The sequence below is a fragment of the Bos indicus genome, chromosome 13 (genome assembly GCF_029378745.1).
Source record: "Bos indicus isolate NIAB-ARS_2022 breed Sahiwal x Tharparkar chromosome 13, NIAB-ARS_B.indTharparkar_mat_pri_1.0, whole genome shotgun sequence".
In the NCBI taxonomy this organism is placed as follows: Eukaryota; Metazoa; Chordata; class Mammalia; order Artiodactyla; family Bovidae; genus Bos; species Bos indicus.
Genome location: NC_091772.1, coordinates 21,009,743 through 21,036,165, shown reverse-complemented (window position 1 = coordinate 21,036,165; position 26,423 = coordinate 21,009,743). Strand labels below are relative to the sequence as shown.

General features: G+C 36.8%; 1 protein-coding gene across 1 annotated transcript in view; it reads right to left on the bottom strand.

The window, feature by feature from the left end:
* The window catches only part of MALRD1 (MAM and LDL receptor class A domain containing 1), a 553,710-nt gene that overhangs the window by 224,439 nt on the left and 302,848 nt on the right, over nucleotides 1-26,423 (bottom strand). Inside the window, exon 29 of the mRNA XM_019971898.2 lies at nucleotides 4,037-4,220. Within this exon, the coding sequence (XP_019827457.2) occupies nucleotides 4,037-4,220 (184 nt within the window). The remainder of the gene's footprint in view (nucleotides 1-4,036; nucleotides 4,221-26,423) is intronic.

Here is a 26,423-nt window from a genome sequence, read left to right as displayed (position 1 = left end):
ATAATAATTTTGACAGTTAATTGGAGGTAGCACCATGATGTGTTCTGAATACATCATGGGTATATATCTAGAAATATATATTTCTAGATATATGAAGAAATATGGGTATATATCTAGCTTTATGTTGGCCATGTACTAAATATTACTTAGTAAACCAAGTTATGTGTTTTTGAATGGAACGTAAAAAGTAGACATGAAGCTGAAATAGTTTTCTTATCTGCAGGTAAAGTAGATAACCATCAAATATAGCTCATCTATAGCCTCTACTTTCTCCCCTTTCACTCTTAATCAATTTAAAACTTTGTTCTCGTTAATTTTGAAATTTAAAATATATGCATAGATTCCAGAGTTTTCAAAAAGTCCTAGAAAAATCTCAGACACTCCGTTACGACTCCAGGAAGAATTATAAGTCTATATACTCTATATACATAAAAAAATAATGATGTGCTTTTCAAAATTTTCTGGTTCTATGTCCCTCCAACTCTTTGATGTTAGTCTTTTCTGATCTTCACCTTTCCCTGTTCAATTTTGACTTCACTCCCAGTGGTGTTTTTGTTTGTTCATTTTTTGTTTTGTGTTTGAATGTGGGCTGCTGTCCTGAAAGGGAATTCTGGTGGATCCATTTTGAGTGTTCCTGGGGTTTAGACTGCTCCAGCCCCACAGACTTAACCACAGATCCCTTGGTCCCAATGATTCTAAAAGTAGGTGAAATCTCTCCCAGTTTTGGCTGCCATTTTAAAAACCACGTGACTGCATCTTCAAGTGAGTATCTGTGGGCCATTTTGTGATTCTCCTGGCTTCTCTCTCATACACACAAATACCATACAGATCTTGCGGCTGTTGGCAGTTTATCCTCAGTAGCTTATATGCTGGGTTTCTTAGGAATGCATTTTCACTTACTTCGCTGCATATGTTTTCTATAGCTTATAGACTGCCAACTAGGCTTTGACTATTTCTTTTTTAATTTTAAAAATTAAAGTACAGTTGATGTACAGTATTATATAAATTACAGGTGTACAATATAGGGCCTCATAATTTTTAAAGGTTATTATACTCCACTTATACTTATTATAAAATATTGGCTATAGTCCCCAGTTCTGTTTTATGTGAGAATTTGGGAAAGTTCAAAAGGTATTCACCACCACCACCATTTTCGCAGAATTTTTTCTGAATTATTTTTTATTTTTAATAGCTTTTGATAAATAATTTATAATTTAGATATCATTAAGTCCACCCACATAAAGTTTACAACTTTATGGTTTTAGTATATTTATGGAATTGTATAACAATCACTATAAAAACTTATAATAGTTTCATCATCTCATAAAGAAACCCTGTATTTGTCAGCAGTCCCTCCCCTACCCCATATTCTTGAGCCCTAAGTAGCCAGTAATCTGTTTTCTGTCTCTGTATACCTCCTATTCTGGGCATTTCATATAAATGGTATCAGACAGTATGTGTTCTATTGTAACTGGCAGAAAATGATAAGATAAATGAATATTAAGTCATTTTTAAGTTATTTATCTCAAATGGGAATCAGTTCCATGATAGATTTTATGGTGACCTATTTGCATAGGGTCTGAAACTGGTTTCTTAATAGAGCAATAAAGTACCATTTAAAAATATGACATAGTTAATATTAATGATGATGGGTAAAACAATACAATACAATACATAAATTTTTTACTATGTGTCAAGAGTATTCTAAGCAATTTATGTATAGTAACATAGTATTCACAGAAATCTATGACAGAAGGGCTATTACTATTGTACCCATTTTATTGATGAAGAAACTGAGGAAAAGTGAAATAAGCTCACCTAAGTCAGTCAGTCAGAGAAGGCGATGGCACCCCACTCTAGTACTCTTGCCTAGAAAATCCCATGGATGGAGGAGCCCCGTAGGCTGCAGTCCATGGGGTCGCTCAGAGTCAGACAGGACTGAGCAACTTCACTTTCACTTTTCACCTTCATGTATTGGAGAAGGAAATGGCAACCCACTCCAGTATTCTTGCCTGGAGAATCCCAGGGACGGGGGAGCCTGGTGGGCTGCCGTCTATGGGGTCGCACAGAGTCGGACACGACTGAAGCGACTTAGCAGCAGCAGCAGCAGCAGCAGCAAGTCAGTCAGTGGTAGAGCCAGGTTCCATGCCCAGGTAGTTTCACTCCACTCCTTGTTCCTAACCACCATTCTACACTGTGTCTCTGATGTTTTGTCAAATACCATTCTCTTATAAATTAGCAATAGTAGAAAACAACCTAGATCAACTTATACATTCATCTGCTTCTTATTACCGATTTTTCACAGCCCTACCATTTTATTGGCATACAGTTTAAAACTAAGAAGACCAAAAAAGTATTGTTTTTTTTTAGTTCCAGACATATGCAACAGCCTGGCTATTTAAAAAACGGTTACTTCTTCCTAAAATATATTTGACATACAATTGACCGTATTCACTACAATTAACCAAAATTGCCTCTTTATTTATGACATAGAAAGACTTAAAAGTACTATATCACTAAATATAAGACAATAAAGTATTAGTCAGTAAGGTGAATGAATGTTCAATTGACTTGAATGCATTATAACCATGTAAATTTTCACAGGACTTTAAGAGAAGAACAAAAAGAACTTCAACATGAAACTTGGCAAAACTGGAATAATAACTCTCAAATTTTTTTCTGCACTGAATCAACCCATCCAAGAATCATTCTGTTTCCCTTGAGAGGAAAAGAATCTCTCCTGTTTAATACAAGCTTCTTTCTAAAAATCTTAGATAAAGCTTTGAAGAGTTTCTCCTTTGGAACTTGCCAGAATCACTTATAAATTGAGTAACAAACTATAATGGAAATTTAGCATATTACTAGGAAGTTACTATAAAAGCATTAAAGAAGCACATTCTAACTTCTAAGATACCTTTTCATGATTATATTTTCAGATCCCATTTTCTGTGGTCCAGGAATCCTCTTCCAAACACTTCCACACCCAAACCCTGTTTTCAGATTCTCTGCTCCCTAGATTATCTAGGGTGCATACATTCTGCTTTTATGTAATATGTGTGTGTGTGTGTGTGTGTGTGTGTGTGTGTATGTACATACATATAATAGCTGAGTCTCAGTGGCCTTTGCTGGAAACACAGCAGAGGGTGGGGGACTCAATAAAGGACTGATATCTAAGCAGAAGGCTTTTCATAAAGAAAGCAAATGCACTAACAGCACCAAAAACCAAAGTCATATTTTCAAAATGTCTCAGTGAAGTGATATTTTAATATGAAAGCAGCAACGGAATTAAGCAGCACTCAGGTTTAGCTCTTCAGTCTCAGGGGCTTGCCTCCAAGGGAACCAGCGTAGGAAACCGCAGAAGGCGTATCTTTCATGGGCAGGACATACCACACTGTACTATTTCGTAAATCAAATGGAATAACTTCTCAGAAAGAAACTTTGAAGTTGTGAAACTGTACAAATATATTTATAATTATTTTTGACATTTTCTGGGTAGTTTCATAAAGAGAATCTAAGTAATTACGCTTCAGATTTAGAAGTGTGATAAATGATAACATATTTTTCAAAGTATTGTTTACTGGCTAGAGTAGCCTTTTAGATGCCTTAAGTATAGCTCTCAGTTCAAGTTCTGCTTGAATTATGCATAGTTGTATATACTTCTTATATAGCCACTAACTTCCTGTTTTCTAACCCTTTCTACTGGTTCATTTAAAATTAATTACATAAATGTATGTGAATATTAGGCTTATGGTTTAAATTGTGTTGAAAAATAAATTCAAAGAAAAACACTTCTACATGTTAGAAAAAGACGATAACATAGAAGAAAGAGAGGAATTATCTTTATAATCAAAAGATGGAGAAACTGTTATCTCTTAACATGGAACTGTAAATTCAACCACCATAAAATCATCTCTTTCAATTGATTTTTATGTACATACAAAACATGTAACTGCAGAACATTTTATAAACATGAAGCAAAGATAAATGGCTAGGTTTTATGTGTGCTTCCAAACAGCAGAGCCTTCCAGAAACTTACCAGTCATGCAGTTTTCAAATTCAATGTCATCAATTGCAGCTCCTCCTCCCAGATCCCGTGTACGGAGACCTTGAAATATGACTTCAAAATTCCTTAACTTTCCTAGAAGGATGACAGCCTTTTGCCAGCAATCACCAGAGTTCTGCTTATTTTCTTCCCATACTTTCGATAGTCCTTTCTCTGTCTAAAGATAAAGAAGCTTGCATTAGGCAAATAATTTAACACAAAAGAAGGAAAAAACACCAGTTATTTAGAACACAAGCATTTGACCAGTGAAAGCTGATTAAAAAGCTGATAATAGTCATGGTATACTTTACCCCATTGAAACAGAGGTCCATTAATCTACTAAAGTATTCCCAAAAGAAATATGAGCAAGACTTGTAAACTTGTTTGAATATTTTTAGAGACATCATTATTAGCAAGTGAATACTCACTTAATTCCACTTCTTCTTGCTTGCATGCAGAGTTCTCAATGGACAGTTGATGGAGTCTGAACAGTTTACTGAAGCCCTGGTTTTACTGCTCTAGGTACCCTCCCCACCAACCTTCTATGCCCATTCTTTAATCATTGATACTGTATTGGGTTGGCCAAAAAGTTCATTAGGGTTTTTCCGTAACGTCTTATGAAAAACCCAAATGAAATTTTTTGTCCAACCCAATACCTTTCTTTACAGACCTGAAATAACTTAAGGAAAGAGAAAAGAGAGAAGAAAGGAGGAACAGGTGGGAGAAATCACAGATCCCTGATAGATATAAGATATTGTGAAGTGAATGGAAAGTGATTACTTCTAAGATGGTATTTCAAAAATTCTATTAGATGATTATATGATTTGGGCTATTTATAAAATTCTACTATGATTATTACATGAGGTAACAGTATTTTAGAGCAAATTCTTCAAATTGTAAAGGAAAAATTAATTTTCTAAGAAAACATTTAAATATCTCCTCTCAAGACAAATGTTTCCTTGACCAAGGGAATATCAAGAAACTACAAGGGACTAAAAATAACTGTACCCATGCACAGGTGGAGTAAATTATGAACAAGCTACACAAAGACTAAAACCCAACTGCCACTTCTGAGGTGCCAGGAGCAAAAGCAGGGACTGTTCATGATTCCTGCACAACAGTATCACCAAGGGCGTGGGCAGACCCCCCATGCCATTCCTCAGCCCACTTAAGGGACCCAAGCAAGGGAAGCTGGTGCTTGTTTTTGCTCCCTGATGCTGTAGCACGAGTCCCAGTGAAATCTTGGTTGAATTTCCTGTCTGCCCTCTTATCAATTTCTATTGATTAAAAAGTTCAAGAACCCAAATTAGTAATACTCTGAATGTCAAAGTTTGGTCTGCTCGCAGTACAATAGTCTAATAGATGGATAGTCCAAGTATAACATGACATGACATGACAAGACATCATGTGACATACGGCATAATCTTAACAATAACAACAGCAAAAAAATGATGTTAACAGTAAACTAGAATGTAAGTCAGTTGATCACAAGGACAAGGCTTAAACTGTATGTGTTGCTCTTTGCTATTCTGGGCATAGGCCTTATTGGGAATTAGAGGTTAACAAATCATAACAATGGATATATAGCAAAGAAAAACAGAAAATATATATAATTATGTTGATGTCACCAAAATTAATAGTTCAGGGTCTAATACTGTGTTTTTATGACAAATTCACAAGTAAACTTGGTCACTGAAACTTGTAATCAAAAAGGTGGAATAGAGGAGAATATTTAATGGAATGGCATCTAGAAAATCAAATAAGATGCTCCAACTGATTTACAGCATATAACTGAAATGCATATTTTACAGATCTTTTTAAAAAAAATATGGACTGAACAAAAAAAAGAAATGCTTGAAGAGGAGATCCAAAGGAGTTACACATCTATAGTCTCACCCTTTTGGGAAACTAACATTAATAAATGAGGTGGCTGACACCTCATTCTGTTGAGGGAGGCACAGATCAATCAGTCAAACAGCTCTTCTGGGGAATTACAGAGAGAAAGTGGAACTCTGTATTAGTTACTCTAAAATTAACTTTGTAAAACAACCAACAGTACACAGATAGATCTTTCAACATCCTCCCCAAAATAACAAACAAATTTTTACACCCAGAAACTCCTGTAGTTTCTGCATTGAAGGGGATGAGAAATTCACACCTAATTAATGAAAATTCATATCTTTCTAATGATTAAGGAAGAGAAGCTTTTTCAAGGTTAGTCTCTGACTATCACCAATGTCTTAGCGATTTGGAATCAAAGGAATGATAAGTTAAATTAAAGATTAAAGTAGAAAGTGTTTGACACTTAACAGCATAACATGCATAGATAATGATGTAAGTCTCTTTTAATTTGCAAACTTAATTCAAGCTCAGTGCTCAGTCATGTCCAACTCTTTTGGACCCCATGGACTGTACACAGCCAGGCTCATCTGTCCATGAAACCAGGTAAGAATACTGGAGTGGGCTGCCATTTCCTCCTCCACGGGAATCTTTCCAACCCTGGGATTGAACCACATCTTCTGTGTCTCCTGCACTGGCAGGCAGACTCTTTCCCACTGAGCCACCTGGGAATATATTGCTAATTTGTCCTGTTAGTTTCAGAAGTTTATAGAACCACTTCTATACTATGCCATTCACCAAAAGGGTTTTCCAACAAATGCCACCAAAGAAGGTTGTGTGATCACTTTAACCAATAAAATGCACATTATTTCTTTACTCTGACAGCAGGCCTTCTAATAAATGAGAATTAATATATTTGTTCTCATTTTATATGATAGGAGAAGAAAATGAGGGTTAATGGATTGACCTGATGATGGGTTACTGTAGTGTATTATTTTAATATATGTGCTCTCATTCAACTCTGGATATAACATATCAAATCATGTCCCCTTAATTATCAAAAGTAGCCATTCAAATGTGCAATGGAGATTTATTTATTGACTTATTCAGACAGTCTTCCATATATTCATCAAACATTCGATGCTCATACAGTTGCCATATATGACATTAGACACCAGGAATCAGAAGGTCAAAAGAGAGGGGGCACCTACCCTATAATGGTAATCATTTAATAGAGGTGAGCCGTACAAAAAATTATTAGTATAAAATTACTCTAGAAACATAAAACAGAACTTTTAAAACATTTAATATACACAATTTAAAAACATATAAATGTATCAGATCAGATCAGTCGCTCAGTCATGTCCGACTCTTTGCGACCCCATGAATCGCAGCACGCCAGGCCTCCCTGTCCATCACCAACTCCCAGAGTTCACTCAGACTCACGTCCATCGAGTCAGTGATGCCATCCAGCCATCTCATCCTCTGTTGTCCCCTTCTCCTCTTGCCCCCAATCCCTCCCAGCATCAGAGTCTTTTCCAATGAGTCAACTCTTCGCATGAGGTGGCCAAAGTACTGGAGTTTCAGCTTTAGCATCATTCCTTCCAAAGAAATCCCAGGGCTGATCTCCTTCAGAATGGACTGGTTGGATCTCCTTGCAGTCCAAAGGACTCTCAAGAGTCTTCTCCAACACCACAGTTCAAAAGCATCAATTCTTCAGCACTCAGCCTTCTTCACAGTCCAACTCTCACATCCATGCATGACCACAGGAAAAACCAGAGCCTTGACTAGATGAACCTTTGTTGGCAAAATAATGTCTCTGCTTTTGAATATGCTATCTAGGTTGGTCATAACTTCCCTTCCAAGGAGTAAGCGTCTTTTAATTTCATGGCTGCAGTCAATATATATCTTCTATATAACTAAAAGTAACTAAAAATTATCAAGTCAAATTTGGAAAAGTCAGAAAAAATAAAAACTACAAAAATTATTTGACCTTTATTCATTTTTAAGATAATAGAGCATTGATTCCAAATATTCCAGTTAAACTTTCTGTGTTTGGCATGTAATGAATTATTTCTGCTATTAATACTTTTTGAAACTTCAACAATTTTTTAAACTTAAAATATGCTTAAATAAACATAATGCTTACAAAAGATTAAGCACATAAAGGATACCAGCACATTGAGCAAATAAAGGGTAAAAAAGATGCAATGTGATACAGGAATAATTCTGAACCAAAAACAACAACAAAAAAGTCATTTAATACATGTCTGGTCCTAATTACTGGCACTGCAGCCAAGTTTTGTCTTCTGACTCTAGACAAGACTAAAATATTGATTAATGATACCATGTAGTATTAAAATCTTTCATAGCCATTATAAAAATTTTTATACTTTTTTTTTAATGGAAAGGAATAGCTACAATTTAGAATAATATCTGTATCTAGCAGATAAATATTGGGCTGGCCAAAAAGTTCTTTCAGATTTTTCTGTGTAAGCGCTAATGAAAAAACCCAAATGAACTTTTTGGCAAACCCAATATATATAATTCTCTAAATCATCTAAATAGTAAGTCTTAAAAAATTAAATATTAGAAATTTATATTTTTTACTATTCTAAACATTTTCAAATGTTTAAAATTTATATATAGTTTAATCCTATTTTGAATTTTCAAAAATAGGATGATATCAAGCATAGACTATTTTAAAAGTGCAAAAAACCTCTTCCACAGAAATATCTTGCAAATGGCTGTTATACTGGGAGTAAAATCTCTAACCAGTGGCTCTTATATTTACAAGAGGATTTCTGTCCTAACAACATGATTTTCAAGTTTAGATTAATATATTCACTGAACAGTCATGTGTGGTTTTAGACATATATTCACTGAAAACGTTTTAAACAATATGTCCTCATGTTTTGTAGAATAATGTTTCTTTAAATTCAAAACATTTATTTCTTGATAACTTTCCTTAAAGTTTTAGGCAACTAGCATGGGACTCGGGCAAAGTAGGCAGTTTAATGCAAAGTATCGAGATGAATAAAGCTGAAGTTATATAATTTTTATAATCACTTTTTATTTTCTTTTTATCATTCTGATCTTTCTGTTTCCTGGGAAACAGGATTCCAGAATCACAACTTCATTTACACTGTACAAGAGAGAAAGTTTAGTTTCTCTTTCAGTCATATGCACACACAAATCTGATATATACATATATATGTATGTATATGTATATACACACACATGTATATTTTTTTACCCCCAAAATAAGCAACTGTCTTTTTCTCTTCAAATGTCACCTTGGAGAAGCATTCATAGGACCTTCAGGGTGGGTTTCATTCTCACTCACATTGCATCACCCTGCTTTAATGTTTATAGCACTCTCACTTCTCATTTTCCAATATTATCTTACATTTTAATTATTTCAGTAATTCACTGTCTGTCTTTCCCACAATTTAAAGTCCATGAAGACAGGAGCTTTCTCTATCTTATTAACCTCTAGATCTCCCAAGCCTAAGACAGAGTTTGGCATAGTGTAGGCACTAAAAAAAGCTTCTTTTTAATCAGTGAAGACATATTTAATTCAAAATGGTGAATTAAGACATTGCATTAAATTGTTAGTACAGGCTGAAAATAGGTTTAGTGTCTCTTTATAAAAATTCTACTGGATCTCAGATTCTCTGAAAAGGTAAAAACTGAAGTACCATTTCATGCCAGTCAGAACGGCTGCTATCCAAAAGTCTACAAGCAATAAATGCTGGAGAGGGTGTGGAGAAAAGAGAACCCTCTTACACTGTTGGTGGGAATGCAAACTAGTACAGCCACTATGGAGAACAGTGTGGAGATTCCTTAAAAAAACTGGAAATAGAACTGCCATACAACGCAGCAATCCCACTGCTGGGCATACACACTGAGGAAACCAGAATTGAAAGAGACACGTGTACCCCAATGTTCATCGCAGCACTGTTTATAATAGCCAGGACATGGAAGCAACCTAGCTGTCCATCAGCAGATGAATGGATAAGAAAGCTGTGGTACATATACACAATGGAGTATTATTCAACCATTAAAAAGATTACATTTGAATCAGTTCTAATGAGGTGGATGAAACTGAAGCCTATTATACAGAGTGAAGTAAGCCAGAAAGAAAAACACCAATACAGTATACTAATATATATATATATATGGAATTTAGAAAGATGGTAATGATAACCCTGTATGCAAGACAGCAAAAGAGACACAGATGTATAGAACAATCTTTTGGACTCTGTGTGAGAGGGCGAGGGTGGGATGATTTGGGAGAATGGCATTGAAACTTGTATATGATCGTATGTGAAATGAATCGCCAGTCCCAGTTCGATGCATGATACAGGATGCTCGGGGCTGGTGCACTGGGATGACCCAGAGGGATGGTATGGGGAGGGAGATGGGAGGGGGGTTCAAGATCGGGAACACGTGTACACCTGTGGTGGATTCATGCCGATGTATGGCAAAACCAATACAATATTGTAAAGTAATTAGCCTCCAATTAAAATAAATAAATTTATATTGAAAAAAATAAATTGCAGAGCTTGTCATAATAAACATTTAAAAATTGACTAACAGATAAATTCTCTCAACAGTGAGTCACTACACTCATAGAGATAATTTCCTGAGACTTACTATAGTTATTTTAACTCTTAGGTGATACAAAATGGAGGAAGAATTATTTATAACAAGGACTAGGCTATAGAGCTGATTATTCTTACAAAGTTACATTCAGAATGATTCTTGCAAGGTCCTTACTCACTTAAAAGAAAGGGCTGCCTAACCCAATTAGAATTCCCAATCTATGATACTGAAGGTGATATCCTCCTTAGTGGTTGATGGCTTGTTTCTACCGTCTTTCACACTACATTTGGTTCCTGAAGGAGAAAAACATTCATACGGGTGAACATAGAAGAACAATGGGGAAAAAAATAAAAATGAGGAGTCTTTAGGAAGCATCTGACAGGAAGAATAATAAGAGGAGGCAGCAGGTCCGAGGCAGAATGTCAGTCATGAATGATTGTATCTGTCCCTTGGCACACTGCTGTTCACCAGGGTTGATAACCACTCGATGTGAACAAAAGAACAGCATTTTATGACAAAATCATTGGACATAACTCAGCTCCCTGTCTTCCTCCAGGGGTGGGAAATAATGAGAGAGAAAATAAAACAAATATGTGTGTGTGAAACAGCATATGTGTACAAAGGAACGACAAACTTCAAGCTAAGATTCTTGCACAAATTTTTCTTCCAAAGGAGACACAGGTATACAATGTTTATAAGACATGAATAATGGTCTACTTTCCTTCAGGAAAGTATTAAAAGAGTAAAATTCTCAATCTAAAATTCTCTGAAGACCAATCCTAATAGCAGGCCCAAAATTATAGGTACAAAGGTATTATTACCTAGAGAAGTATATATTATGTGTGTATAAAGAGTGAGAAAATTTTCTGACTTTAATAAATCATTGAATTCACCAAAATAGTATTGCTGTTTGTATTCAACAAACAAGTCAAATATATCCACACTTTTACACTCAAAATATATTACTAAAATAAAAAGTGCAATTCAAAAATAATTATAAACCTAAAATCTGAGTATAAAGATGAAAAAAGAACACTAGGATGAGAATTAAGTCAATAACAAAAGAATAAGTCTAGTCATTAAATCACTTGGGATAGGAATTAAGTAGGAAAAACAATGGTTTATTAAAGACTAGAATCCCAATATGATAAAATGAAATTATGAGTTTTCTACTTACTTAACTCATATGTTGAGTATTATGTCTAGGTCAGACATTCTTCTAATTGCTGATAAAATGTTATAATGATAAGAAACACAACCTAATATTCAGCTTGTTTTACATAATCTCAAAGCAGGTATGTGCTCACTACATTGCAATATTCCCTACTGCAAGTAATGAAGGAAATGAACATCTATGATTCAAATGAGTGCTAAATTTTAATTTAAATCAATTATTATTAGGTTCTTGTATATGCTGTTAATTGAGACGGGTGTCAAGAAGAAAAATAAGCAGCTGTTATTATTTAGTTCAGTTCAGTCGCTCAGCCGTGTCTGACTCTTTGTGACCCCATGAACCGCAGCACGCCAGGCCTCCCTGTCCATCACCAACTCCCATGTCCAAACCCATGTCCATTGACTCGGTGATACCATCCAACCATCTCATCCTCTATCATCCCCTTCTCCTCCTGCCCTCAATCCTTCCCAGCATCAGGGTCTTTTCCAATGAATCAGCTCTTTGCATCCAGTGGCCAAAGTATTGGAGTTTCAGCTTCAAGATCAGTCCTTCCAACGAACATTCAGAACTGATTTCCTTTAGGATGGACTGGTTGGATCTCCTTGTAGTCCAAGGGACTCTCAAGAGTCTTCTCCAGCACCACAGCTCAAAAGCATCAATTTTTCGGTGCTCAGCTTTCTTCACAGTCCAACTCTCACATCCATTCATGACCACTGGAAAAACCATATCTTTGACTACATGGACCTTTGTTGGCAAAGGTCTCTGATTTTTAATATGCTACCTAGGTTGGTCATAACTTTCCTTCCAAGGAGTAAGCGTCTTTTAATTTCCTGGCTGCAATCACCATCTGCAGTGATTTTGGAGCCCAGAAAAATAAAGTCAGCCACTGTTTCCACTGTTTCCCCATCTATTTGCCATGAAGTGATGGGACTGGATGCCATGATCTTCATTTTCTGAATGTTGAGCTTTAAGCCAACTTTTTCACTCTCCTCTTCCACTTTCATCAAGAGGCTCTTTAGTTCTTCTTCACTTTCTGCCATAAGGGTGGTGTCATCTGCATATCTGAGGTTATTGATATTTCTCCTGGCAATCTTGATTCTAGCTTGTGCTTCCTCCAGCCCAGTGTTTCTTATGATGTACTCTGTATATAAGTTAAATAAGTGTGGATCACAATAAACTATGTGGATCACAATAAACTGTGGAAAATTCTAAAAGACATGGGAATACCAGACCACCTGACCTGCCTCCTGAGAAATCTGTATGCAGGTCAAGAAGCAACAGTTAGAACTGGACATGGAACAACAGACTGGTTCCAAATAGGGAAAGGAGTATGTCTAGGCCATATATTGTTACTATTTAAAGGACTCACAAATAAATAGAAACAAAAACACCATGTAAAGATTTAGCTTGAGTGTGAGCAAACTCCATTATATTACAGAAAAATAATACAGTACTTGAGTGGAGTTGCAGTAAAATTAAGGATCTGTGTGAAATTAGGAAGGTGTTGTAAAGAGTGTAGTATTTGTATTGGGCTTTGAAACTGCACAGAATACCACCAAGGGCATAAAGTATATGAGGACATCCCAAGTAAAGAAAATCACATGTGCAGGCAGTAGGCTATGAAAGTATTGAAATATTTTGGGAACCTTGAATAGTCTGATGTGATTAGAATATCAAAAGTATAATAAAGACTGAGGATGTACAACTCAGATATAGAGATCAAGACCATACATTGGGAAGTATCTTTAATTTCATTGTGAAGGTTTAATCCAATCCTATAGCCAATATAAAGCCGCCTACAATTTTTAAATAAGGGAGTAACCTGATCAGATCTGCTTTAGAAAGATCTGTTCTTTAGTAGAAAGAGCTGTAGATAGTGGGAAGGGTGGATTCATGGCAACTAATCCTAGAGCTTTAGAGGAAAGAAAGAGATGTGATATGCAAGTGGGTTGAGACAGGACATGTACCATCAAAAGGTGTGACATGCAGAGAGCAAAGCCTTGAGGCATCTAGGAGTAGACATTACTGTGGAATGAATGGGAGGCTTAAGGGACTTCACTGAAAAATCTAGTTGAAACTAGAATTCAAATTCCTAATGGAACTGATCAATATAAGTATTAATACATGGTTTCCTCAGTAGTCCAAAACCAATAACTAGAATTAGAGCAAATTCACGTAAAGAAATGCTTTTTGGAGTTGTTGCCAAGCTGGGAGTTCACAGAGAAGGAAAAAGAGGATGTAGGCAAACATATGCTTGTGTTTTATAAAGAAATACCTTTGATAAAACTAACAAAAAGTGTAGCCTACAGTGAGAATCAGGTGAAACTTCTAGAGACTATTCATCCATTCCCCTCCTAATCACCAGTATTAATTTCCCAAAGACTCTCTCCCTACCCCAAGAAGACATGAAGATCGTAATAGAAAGTGATCTTAGGTCAAACTGTTCTTTATTCTGTCCACAAGATGGGGACATTGACCTAGAACAGTTGACACTGGGCAGGGCTTCTGGACAGGTGATGAGAAAGAGGTCAAGTCTTTACAGCTCCTAGTGTTAAAGGTAGGCAGGTGGTGCAGTGGTAAAAAACCTGCCTGTGAATGCAGGAGACCAAAGAGAAGTGGGTTTGATTCCTGGGTTGGGAAGATCCCCTGGAGGAGAAAATGGCAACCCACTCCAGTATTCTTGCCTGGCAAATCCCATGGACAGAGGAGCCTGCCAGGCTACAGTCCATGGGGTCACAAAAGAGTTGGACATGACTTAGTGACTAAAACAACGAACAACCTATTATTAATCTATTTTGTAAATAAGGAAACTGAGGCTCAGAATACTTACGAAATTTGAAACTGAGAATACATAGCACGAAATATTAGGATAGAGCAGAGGTTGGACCCAGATTTATGTGAATCTGATGTCCATGCCACGGCCTGCTGCCTGAAACAGGAGAGCCATGCTAACAAGAATTTGTAGGCAAAATACGGTTTAAGCCTCTGCTAAGCCACATGGAATATTTCTCTTTAAAACAGTAATAACAACACTCACTCTATAATTTATTATGTGGACATTTTAACTGCTGAAATGCAGGGTAAGAGCTAAAAAATGAAAGTTTGATTTGGATTAGCCTTTCAATTTATTATGTATATAAAAATATGAGAGCCATACTCATTAAGGTTTAATATCATAAAGAACTGTGCATGTCCTTTGAAGCCTTGGGCAGCAGCACTGAGACCCAAATGCTTACGCGTGGCGGATTAATTACTCAGCAATAAGTAGTAAGAAGTTTACTAAGAACAAGAATAAGGAATAATTATTGGATTTATTTATTCATGCCCTTTTTTCAAGGATGAGAGGTAAGGATACAAGAGTATAATAAGGTGAAACTAAGTGATAAATATGTAGTTAAGGAAAAACTCTTATGGTAAAACTTACACAAATTCTAGTACACTGGCCTGAATGTTGGCCACAGATACTCCTCAGAGCTTCATGTGTTAGCAAAAAGAAAACATATGCACACACACACAGTCTAAAACAGGAGGGTAATTAGAAAAGGCAGAACATATTTAAATCATGAAAAAGATACAAAGTTCTATTCATAGATCGGAGGTACCATAATTTCCTCTCATCTGTCAAAGACTAAACTTCCAAAAATGAATGTGGGCTTAGCAGTCAAGAATGTCACAGCAGTGGAAGGAGAGGGTGGGACGAAGTGAGAGAGTAGCATTGGCATATATACACTATCATATATAAAATAGCTAGCTAGTAGGAAGCCGCTGCATAGCCGCTCAGCCCTGTGCCCTGTGACGCCCTGAGCGGTGGGATGGGGGCAAAGGAGGGAGGTTCAAGAGGGAGGGAATATACATATACATGTAGCTGATTCACCTTGTTATACAGTGAAAACTAACACAACATAGTAAAGCAATTATCCCCCAGGTAAAAACATAAATGCATTTTTTGATTAAAAATATGCACACACACACAAAAAGGAAAGTCACAGCTTCCACAAGGCTTAGCTAGAAGGACAGTGCTGCTTTCTGTAGGTATTTCCCATTCCTTAAAGCACACAGTAAGTGATAACTAAAATCTCTCCATATTTACAAATTGCCTCATCTATACTACTTAATTTATTCTGCGCTCAATGGAATGTAATGGAAATAATCCAGTTCTGTACTATGAGTTTCACTTTCCTCATCTAAAAAAATGAGAACTATCATATTTACCTTGTCATCTTTTGTAAGGATTGGAGATCCAGTGTTTAGAGCTTCTAATACCATGCCTGACATAGAAGACATTTGCATTTTACCAATATATGTTTACACATAAACATTTATTATTAAGATCTACAGCAAATAAAAAATATATTTCTAAAACATAAATCATGATTGTTTAAATGCATTATCTCTCACCCTATTTTCTTTCCAGGGAAATGTTCTAGGAGTGAGATGAAGAAAAATAAAACTGATAAAAAATATATATGCACTGAGTTGGCCAAAAAGTTCATTGCAGTTTTTCTGTAACTTTTTGGCCAACTTTTTGGCCAACCCAATATATCTTTATACTCAACGATTAGATTAATGCCCTAAGATTCAGTGAAGAGGGGAGACTAACAAATGGGCTGGTAGCTTGTGGCTCAAAGAAGACTCTAAGGACAATAGTCTGCAATCGTTACACTCCACAATGCCCTGGATCTCAGAGGTCTTCACATGAAATTTGTCCTGTCAACAAGTAGAGCCAAATACTCATTGGAGGTTTTTTCACTTACTTTCGTCTTCGGTTCTAAACAACTCAGGACAATGCACAAAGCTCTTCTTACACAGTAGACAGAGAGGCGCAGAATCACTTATTTTTTGTTTCACTCTTGCAGTTCACTACAAGCCATCACAAACAATCACACCTTTCTTCCAATTATACACTTGTCAACCTGTGGCTTACACACACACACACACACACACACACACACACACACACACACATGGCTTCCCTGGTAGCTCAGCTGGTAAAGAATCCGCCTGCAATGCAGGAGACCCTGGTTCTATTCTTGGGTCAGGAACATCTGCTGGAGAAGGGATAGGCTACCCACCGCTTGGGCTTCACTGGTGGCTCAGATGGTAAAGAATCCACCTACAATGGGGCAGACCTGGGTTCAATCCATGGGCTGGGAAGAACGCCCTGGAGGAGGGCATGGCAACCCACTCCAGTATTCTTGCCCGGAGAATCCCCATGGACAGGAGAGCCTGGGGCGCTACAGTCCACGGGATTGTAAAGAGTCAGACTAAACTGAGCGACTAAGCACAGCACAGCATACACACACCAACACACACACACACACACACACACATATATAAAGTTACATGTATATAGGTATGTACAAGTATATACACATAACACCATACTTGAGTTTGACTCTCTGTGATCCCATGGACAGTAGCCCTCCAGACTTCTCTGTTCATGGAATTTTCCAGGCAAGTAGTACAGCATCTTCCTAACCCTGGGATCGATCCCACATCATTTGTGTCTCCTGCATTGGTATACAGATTCATTACCACTGGCGCTACCTAGGAAGCCCCACATACACACACACACGTATGTGTATCTACCATAACCTATTCAATGCTACTATTTCTTTTTTTAACCTTGTTATGTAACTTTAAAAAATATTTTATTTTTATTAATATACTGATTTGGCTGGGCCAGGTCTTCTTGCAGCATGCAGGATCTTCAGTTGTGGCATGTGGGATCTAGTTTCCTGACCTCCTATCTTGGGAGCTTGGAGTCTTAGTCATTAGACCATCAGGGAAGTCCCTACTATTTCTTGAGCGTCACCAGAAGCCACTGTTTTCTCCCATAGGTGTGATGCACTAATGCTAAAGGGAAGAAGGAAGAAATCATGGATAACAGGTGAAGTTCACTCAGGTAAAAGTCAAAATAAACAGCCAAAAGTGTACCAGTAAGGCTAAGAATAAGGGAAAGACTCATTCTTAAAACTAATAAAAAGGGCTGAGGTTTCTCTCACATTGTTATTTAGTATCTGTTGAAGGGCAGATTTCCATTCACTTGGAAAACCCCTCAGGCAGATGAAAAGATAGGGAGGAAATAGCCCCCAATCACTTTTTAATGATGTGATTAAATATATAACTATCATATTTAAGATGGCAGAGCTCAGAATAATTCAGGTCAACCATCAACACACTTTTGGAAAAGTGGTCCCTCTGTTCCAATCCTACCCTCTTAACCTTTGTTGCATTTTCTAAAAATTGTATTTCTTTGTATCTCTTGATGGTCAGTTTTATTGTCAGAGACCCAGACTTCTCTGGTACCTGATGTTAATCTGGTGGCTGATATCTGCTGCCAAGCAAACTAAGCTCAGAATTTTATCACTTTTCAATAAAGTCCATTTCCATACTCAGAAAGCAATCACTCAGAGAGTGGTTTTTAAAGCAAATGTTAATACTTAAACCCAACACAATCAGGGGAGTTTCTGAATACAGAAGCAGGTTGTAGTGAATTGTCCATTTCACAAAAGCAATAAACATCTTTGTGTAATATTTTAATTGTAGCACTGCGAGTTACTTAATCTCTGGTTTTTGAAGAAGGGTCCCAAGTAAAGGAGCAAAGCTCATGATAACATACATGCTTCTGTGTAGGACAGTCAGTAAAACCTCTTTTTCAGTTTTAAATTAAAATTAGCTAAGAGTATGTTAAGCAACAACTGGCATAGTTCCAAAATATGAGCTAGATTTCCAAACTCTTGGCTCATTTAATTGAATATATATTAATCGTCTAAAAATTGTTTTTCTTATTTTCTTATGTCTTATTTTAACCATGCATGCTACATCAATCTCTTCTGTGATCAGTTTCATCCATATTTTTATGTCATCCATGTTAGATGAATGTCTAACATAAATGATTCATATGACACAATCATCTCATTTCACTCTTACTTTTCAGCCTGTTCCTAGGTCAAACTGTGTTTATTGTTAGAATGGTGCTAATTACAATTAGAGTCCTTGGTATATCCTGATTTTCATGAATGACAGAAGGAAGTGCTTTGAGGTGAAAAGAAGCTGCCAATTATATGAGTCTTTTTCAGCCTTGATACTTGTTAGGTTCTTCATATCACATGGAGAAGGAACATACAACCTTTTACTTAGTACCTCAACCCCTCAACTTATTTTTTTCCTCTCTTCATTACTGACACCAAGGTTGGTTTTCTCATCCCTCTAAACACATGATCCCCTGCCACTGGCATCCCCTGTTACTCTGACGGTCTTCCACGACACTGAAAGTGCAACCTGTACTATACTTCTTACAGGAAGAATGATTCAATGCTTAATGAATTTAGTTTATATTTCAGCATCATTATTTGCATAGAGACCTTCATTATAGGGTGCTTTTCGGTGATTTTTAGTATCATGTAACTTGAAAGTCTGTTACTCCTAAATCATGACCATTTGAATCAAACTACCTTAAAGATAATATAAATAATTACTATGATATTTGTGCCTAGAGTAGTATTAAATGTCTGTCTCCTGAAGAAACAGATTTAGAGTAAAACTAAGTGAACAGGATTTCATTTTACTACAGAACGGTGATGATACAAAATATCTAGATCTCTGCTTTGTGGAACAATTACAATTTTATAAAATATTCTAAGGAAGATTTAGCTGCACTTCCTATAGCAATTATTAGACTTCAGAAAACTTCAATTGGAATAAGCTTTTTTTTTTTTTTTTTTTCAGTAGACTCTCAGTCTTTCCATTGTAAGGGTCATCTTCTATCTTGACAGCATAGCCCAAGCAGCCAGGAATGCAGAGTTAGCACTGCATGGGCTCAAGAATATCATTAGTGGCTCCACTGCCCAGGAGTGGATTTGTTACAAACACCACCAGTAGAAAGTGAAGTCGCTCAGTCGTGTCCAACTCTTTGTGACCCCATGGACTGTAGCCTGCCAGGCTCCGCTGTTCATGGGATTTTCCAGGCAATAGTACTGGAGAGGATTGCCATTTCCTTCTCCAGGAGAAGCAGAGCCTGATTACAGATGGAACTGCCTTCAAGTGGGACAGAAAATGAGTGCAGACCCAGACAACACCTCTTGGGGGCCCTCTTGGCACACATGGGTGAAGAATGAAAATGCTATCATTATTCTGCTCTTTGCGTTTGTCATAGAAATGTCCAGCCCAATTAGTGAGGCTTCATAAACTTCCCACATGGAAGGGAAAATGAAAATTCAGATGGATAAACTTCAGGAAAGCATTCCAGATAGAAATTGAAACCTGACTTTCTAAGATTATAAAATGCAGTAATTATTTTATATCGTTCCAATAAACCATAGATCCATTCTATGTCTCATCACTAGGTATAAAAAATGTAATTCTCATTTGTTACATTTCACTCTGAATCTGTAGCTCTGGAGCCAGAAAGCAATTACCACGCTATGCACAAAGATTATGCGGTAATAATTATCATTGTCAGTCTTAAATTTTCTCTAGCATGCTGGCTTGGAAGCATTCAAGCTTTTGTGTCATGACTTTTCCCTGAAATTGTAGCTCTCTTGGTTTCAGTCTATGCATTGCTATGCTTATTTTCTGTAAATGACATTTTTAATATCTGAAAGATATTTATCTGGCTAATACTTCTATTATTTCTTTGTTTGAAATTCATTTCTCATACATTGATTACTATGCTATGGCATCAGGGAATTTTATTGATCATAAAATTACAAAGATACTGCAGAGTGGCATTTTATCACAGGACTTCACAGTCAATTTTACTAAATAGTATTAGTGCCAACATGAAGTTAGGAAAGAATATAAATGGGAAAGAGACCACAGAGAAGCCATTAGACTTTAAAGGTTAGAGAAATGGATTTTCCTTTTCAAAATTTCTTGCTGGAAGAAATGCTATTTTTTCTGTACTAGTATCTTTATCAGTCTTCCAGAGGATTTTATTCATTACTGAAATCATTCACTGTTTTTTGCAGTGTTTTAATTATTGTTTTTTGCATCATCAAAGGCAATTTGCTACAGATGGGTCCAGTCATATGCTCCTTCCATCCTTCTTCTTGGCACAAGCATACTCATTTTGGCTCTCATCTTTGAAATCCTTGTATCTAAGCCAAACTCTGGACATGTCTTTCAAGTTAAGGGTTTAACCCTGTCCTAGTCCAAAAAAAATACAATAATAAAATGCCATTGAAGACTAGAGAACGATAATATGAATTATCAAAATATTCTTTCTGGATTACTGACAAGCCATACAAGCCCTGGCAAAAGCATAAATGGTATTTTTAGCTGTATTAATTTCAGTGCAATATATAGAAATATTTTAACTACAGCAGCAATGAATCATTACTGCATTTGGTCAAATTTGAAATCATAAAAGATGGTTCTTTCTTGCACTCTTTAGTGTGTAAAGCTTTTAAACTTTCTCCAATTCTGGAGTAATTACCCAGGCACACAATAATTACAGAACTTTGGTGTCTGTAATATCTTGTACTCGTTTCACTGTGGCCCTAATTAACAATTAAAATGCTCTCTTTTACGATTGCCTGCCTTTTCCTACAATGACTTCAGGTGAATCAGGCACTACTCATTATTCCTCATTTAAGCTAGTGAGTTTCTTTACACATCTCCAAAGCCAGTCAGCATTATTATGTCAGTCAGTGCTTAGAACTAGAATGCATTAGAGAGTCAGGCTTCAAATTCTGGATCTCATTAACACAGTTTCTGGAACACAGAGTATAACAAATTCTAGGTTTAAAACACACACACACACACACACGTACATACATACACACACACACTGAGGAATCCAAAACATCTATGGTGACAGGAAAAGATAACAATGAATATTAAAACGTTTATCCTTCCACATAATAGAGGGCAGAGAAAGTAACACTTAGGTACAGTCCTGATTACTGAAATTACTGCAAAATGAGAACTAGCCATATTCTATACATTAAACACAATCAAAAGTTTCTTTCAGAGTCACAGAGAGAGGTCTCCTCTATGTAAGAAAAAATATATATTTCAATTCCCTAAAAGCAGTGTTTTAAGTGGAAAAAACATAACATTTAACTTTTTAGTTCTGAATCTTCTAAACTATAGCATTTATGTTTGAAAGCAGTATGTGTGTGTGTGGGGGGGGTGGGGGTGAGAAGTGGTGTGGACGTCATCCATTCACCTATCCATCTAGCTATATTATCTAGCTAACTAGATTACTATATAGCTACCTAGATATATCACTCTCCCAAGCACAGATATAATGAAGCATGAAGGGCATCCCCAGTAGTGGTAAAGAATCCACCTGCAATGCAGAAGACCCCAGTTCAATTTCTGGGTCAGGAAGATCCCCTAGAGAAGGGATAGGCTATCCACTCCAATATTCTTGGGCTTCCCTGGTGGCTCAGCTGGTAAAGAATCCACCTGCAATGTGGGAGATCTGGGTTTGATCCCTGGATTGGGAAGATCCTCTGGAGAAGTGAAAGGCTACACACTCTAGTATTTTTGCCTGGAGAATTCCATGGACTATACAATACAGTCCATGGGGTTGTAAAGAGCCAGACAGGGCTGAGCGAAGTTCACTATCAGCACATAGTTATTCTTGGAGATCTACATTTATCCTAGGATTTTACATTCTCTGTGATGATAAAACTCATATGAGTTCATGAATATAAAGAATGCTGTCAAGATTTTTCATAGGTCAGTAGGTTTGCCTTAAAAGAAGTGAATCCAGGACCTAGAGATTGCCATACTCAGTGAAGAAAGTCAGACAGAGAAGGAGAAATATTATATGTGAAATCTAAAAAGAAATGATACAAATGAACTTACAAAACAGACTCAAAGACTTAGAGAATGAACTAATGGTTGCTGGGGGAAGGATGGGACAAAGGGATGGTTAAGGAGTTTGGGAAGAACATTTATACACTGCGTATTTAAAATGGATAAGTACTCCCGGAACTCTGCTCAGTGTTATGTGGCAGCTTGGACAAGAGGGGAGCTTGGGGGAGAGTGGACACATGTATATGTATGGCTGAGTCCCTTCACTGTTCACCTGAAACCATCACAACATTGTTAATTGGCCATCTCCACTTTTAGTCATTCAATCTTGTCTGACTCTTTGCAACCCCATGGATTGTAGCTCACCAGGGTCCTCTGTCCATGGAATTCTCCAGGCAAGAATACTGTAGTGGGTTGCCATTCCCTTCTGAAGGGGATTGTCCCAACCCAGGGATCTAACCCAGGTCCCATGCATTCCAAGCAGATTCTTTACTGTCTGAACCACCAAGGAAATACAATACAAAATAAAAAGTTTTTTTTAAAAAGTGAATCCACAGGCCATGCATGTTTTGCTGTTGTAACCCCAGTGCCAGGCACACTAAGCAACCATTTGCTGAAAGATTAGGAAATGATTTTTCCTTATACCACATATTTATATCACATGATATATAATACATGTTATATTACATACATACACATCTCTAACACATACATAGGCACATATATGATATACATACATTAGATATAAGATATACATTATACATATTACATATACATTTTGTATCTGTATACAGCCACTCTGAATTGAGATCTCTACACTCAAAATACCTACACTGTGTAGAAGGAATGAATAAAAATAGCACTCTACTGCCACACAAGGCATATACAAAAATGACTGATATCAGTCTAGGAAAAGCACATTTTATTCATTTAGACATATTTCTTAAAACATATTCTATCCATTTAGATGTGTTATGTGTGCTTACTTAAGAAAAAGAGTTAGAGGTTTGTGTTCCTGTAAATTATTATACTAAGGTTAATTAATGACATCACTTAGAAGTAAATTTGTTTCTCTGTCTAGAACTGAGACTACATTTATTTTATAGGCTGTACTTGTCCTGTCATACTGACATATTAGTTGAATTCAATGGGTATTAAGCACCAAATAGTTCCCTCTCATTGTGCTATGTGTCATAACAAATAGTAAAGTATAAAATACATTTCTGAAACTCTAAGTATTCACAACCACTCTGGGAAACATAAGTCATATATATATACATATAAATGTATATATCTGAAGCTATGACGCTATTATAAAATCATGGAACTTAAAAGCATGCACCAGAATCAAAGTTTAATTTATATTAAACTTATTGGAAATCCAATTCATTAAGTAATTCGATATGAGGCGAGGAACAGAACAGTTGGCATTTAAAGCTGTGTGAGGAACGAAATAACCTAAAGAGATTCAAAGATGGAGAATAAGGAGGCAAAGATACTGTATGGAGAAGAGTTAGGAAAAAATATGAAGAGGAAAAGATGGAGAAGTTAAAATAAAACCGTGAAGGTATAGTATCCCATAAGCTAAGACAAGGAAATGAAAGTGTTTCTAAGCAGGGGTGGTCACAGATGCCAAATACTGCTGAGCTGCCAAGCAACTTGGGCCCAGAAAGGTGTTAAGTGGCATTGGTGAGATGAAACTGGTAAACTTTCCAAGAGAAGATTCAGTGGAGTTTGGAAGGCTGAATATGAGTTGGTTGAGGAGTGAACACAAGTTGAAGATGGGAGTGCAAGAATTACAACTTTTTAACAAGTTTTGCTGTGAACAGAAGCCAAGTAAAGAGGCGGTAACTAAAGCAGGAAACAAGACAGATAAGGAATTTTAAAGGATTTTACAAGTGGATTGGATGATATAGTGAGAGGGTGAGACCGAAAACAGGAGAAAGAGCATCATTATATGGAAGCAAGTACAGAAGGAGAAAGAGATTATAATTGAGGACATACTGGAGAGGAATTGTATGCACAGTGATGTCAAAGTTGGTTGGTGCCAACTTGAGAGCAATTCCAGTTGAGAGGAATACGCAAGCTTTCCATGTTTGGACGTTTTTTTTTAAGCTGGGAATGAGGAACCACTGAATAAATGAGAACATGTAACAAGAAGAGAACACGTAAACATCAATGAAGTTTAAGCTGGGAGTGGTTATCAGGATGTCCTTGTGACAGCCAGCCAAGATGGCCCACTCCCCATTGTCTGATATTTACTGAGTTCTAGCCTGATGGACTGCTCACACTGAAGATGTTGGCCTATATAACCAATGGGTAATCCTGCAAATGATAGTGGATAACTTCTGAGGCTAGTTGTTAAGCCACTCTGACTCTTGCCTTGTTCCCGTAGGTAAATTCCTTGACCTGCAACCAGTGCTATCTTATAAACATACAAAAAAATTGCTTACAGCTGGAAACAAGCCATAAAACATCCCTTACTTAGATTATTTTTCCTTAAAAGCTCCATTTCATTTAGCAACTCAATATTTGAGTGCCTTTCTTTTATCAAGACCAGTTCTTAGTGCTTGGAATCCATCTGTGAACAAAACAGACAAAAGTCCCTACTGCAAAATAAGGTTTATTGTTCAGAGATTACAAAGACCATGAACACACCCTTTTCCTACTGGCAATGTTACTTAGCCAGGGTTGTTCACTTCTTTAAAATTCTTATACTCTTCCCATAAAACATGAAAACTAAACTAGGACCTTTAAAAAAAACACTTCGATGAAAGTCTGCAGAAATCATCCATTCTCTAGGATCTATTTCTTAAAAGAGCACATTTATGAATTTTTAAAAAATAGAAATACCATGATCTGATAATTTTAGTAAGTCCTACTGAAAAAAAAAATCCTGCTTTCTTGTCTGATCTACATGTAGAAATGACATTTTGATTGCCATTTATCATGTTTAAATATGATAGTTGATTAGACTAATATAGTATAATAATACATTATTTATGAAAATACAAATCTTAACAGATTCTCAAGAACTAGAGCTATTATATCTTTGAATTATTGATTTTGTCTAATAACTCAGAAAGGGAATCCCAATATCATTTTCTTTTTTTGAAAAGTTTACATAACCAACCTTCATTTAAATGAATACAAATCTTACACTGATTTGAAGGAATGGTCAATGCCCAAATACAAAAAGTCTTTTATGGCTGTGTGGCATTGGTACACATGCTTAGCTGGTTGGCAGGCTATGCAGGTGGTGGTTGAGGCTCTTAGAATGTCCACCCAAGTTCCCCACACCCTGCCCGTTTCCTGGTGGGCATCCTTTAAGTTTAGTTCTTTGACTCAGCAGAATGGTGAGCCACCCTTCATGCCCACCATACACAATTCGGAAGTCTCCTTTCCATTCCAATCCTCTCTCTTTGGTTTTGAAGATACGATGCTATTTTTGGTAAGACTCCATGGTGTTCCATGCCCAGTTCCTTAGAGCATGTCTCTAGAACCTCCATAATGTCTTCAATGTGTGCCTAGTTGCACAGTTGTGTCCAGCTTTTTGCGACCACATGAACTGCAGCCTGCCAGTTTCCCCTATCCATGGCAGTTTTGGGGCAAGAATACTGAAGTGAGTTGCCATTTCCTTCTCCGTGGGAATTTCCCAACCTAGGGGTTGAACCCGCATCTCCCGTGTCTCCTGCCTTCTGGCAGATTCTTTACCTGATGAGCCACTGGGGAAGCAGAATGTCTTAGTCCTATGGTTTAGTTTATACCTCTGAAGTGGAGGAACCTGAACATGGGTTGGGAAGTGCCAGGAGTCTGAGTTTCTTCGGGAGAGACACCTGCCTTAGGGAGGAACACAGGTGAAGGTTCAGGACTCAGCTCAGGTATCTTCTGGTTAAAAACTGAGGTTTGATCAGAGACACAAAGAAAAAAAACACATATGTAAAAGAAAAAGAGAGGATACTGATGTCTCAAAACATCTTCCACTGCAGG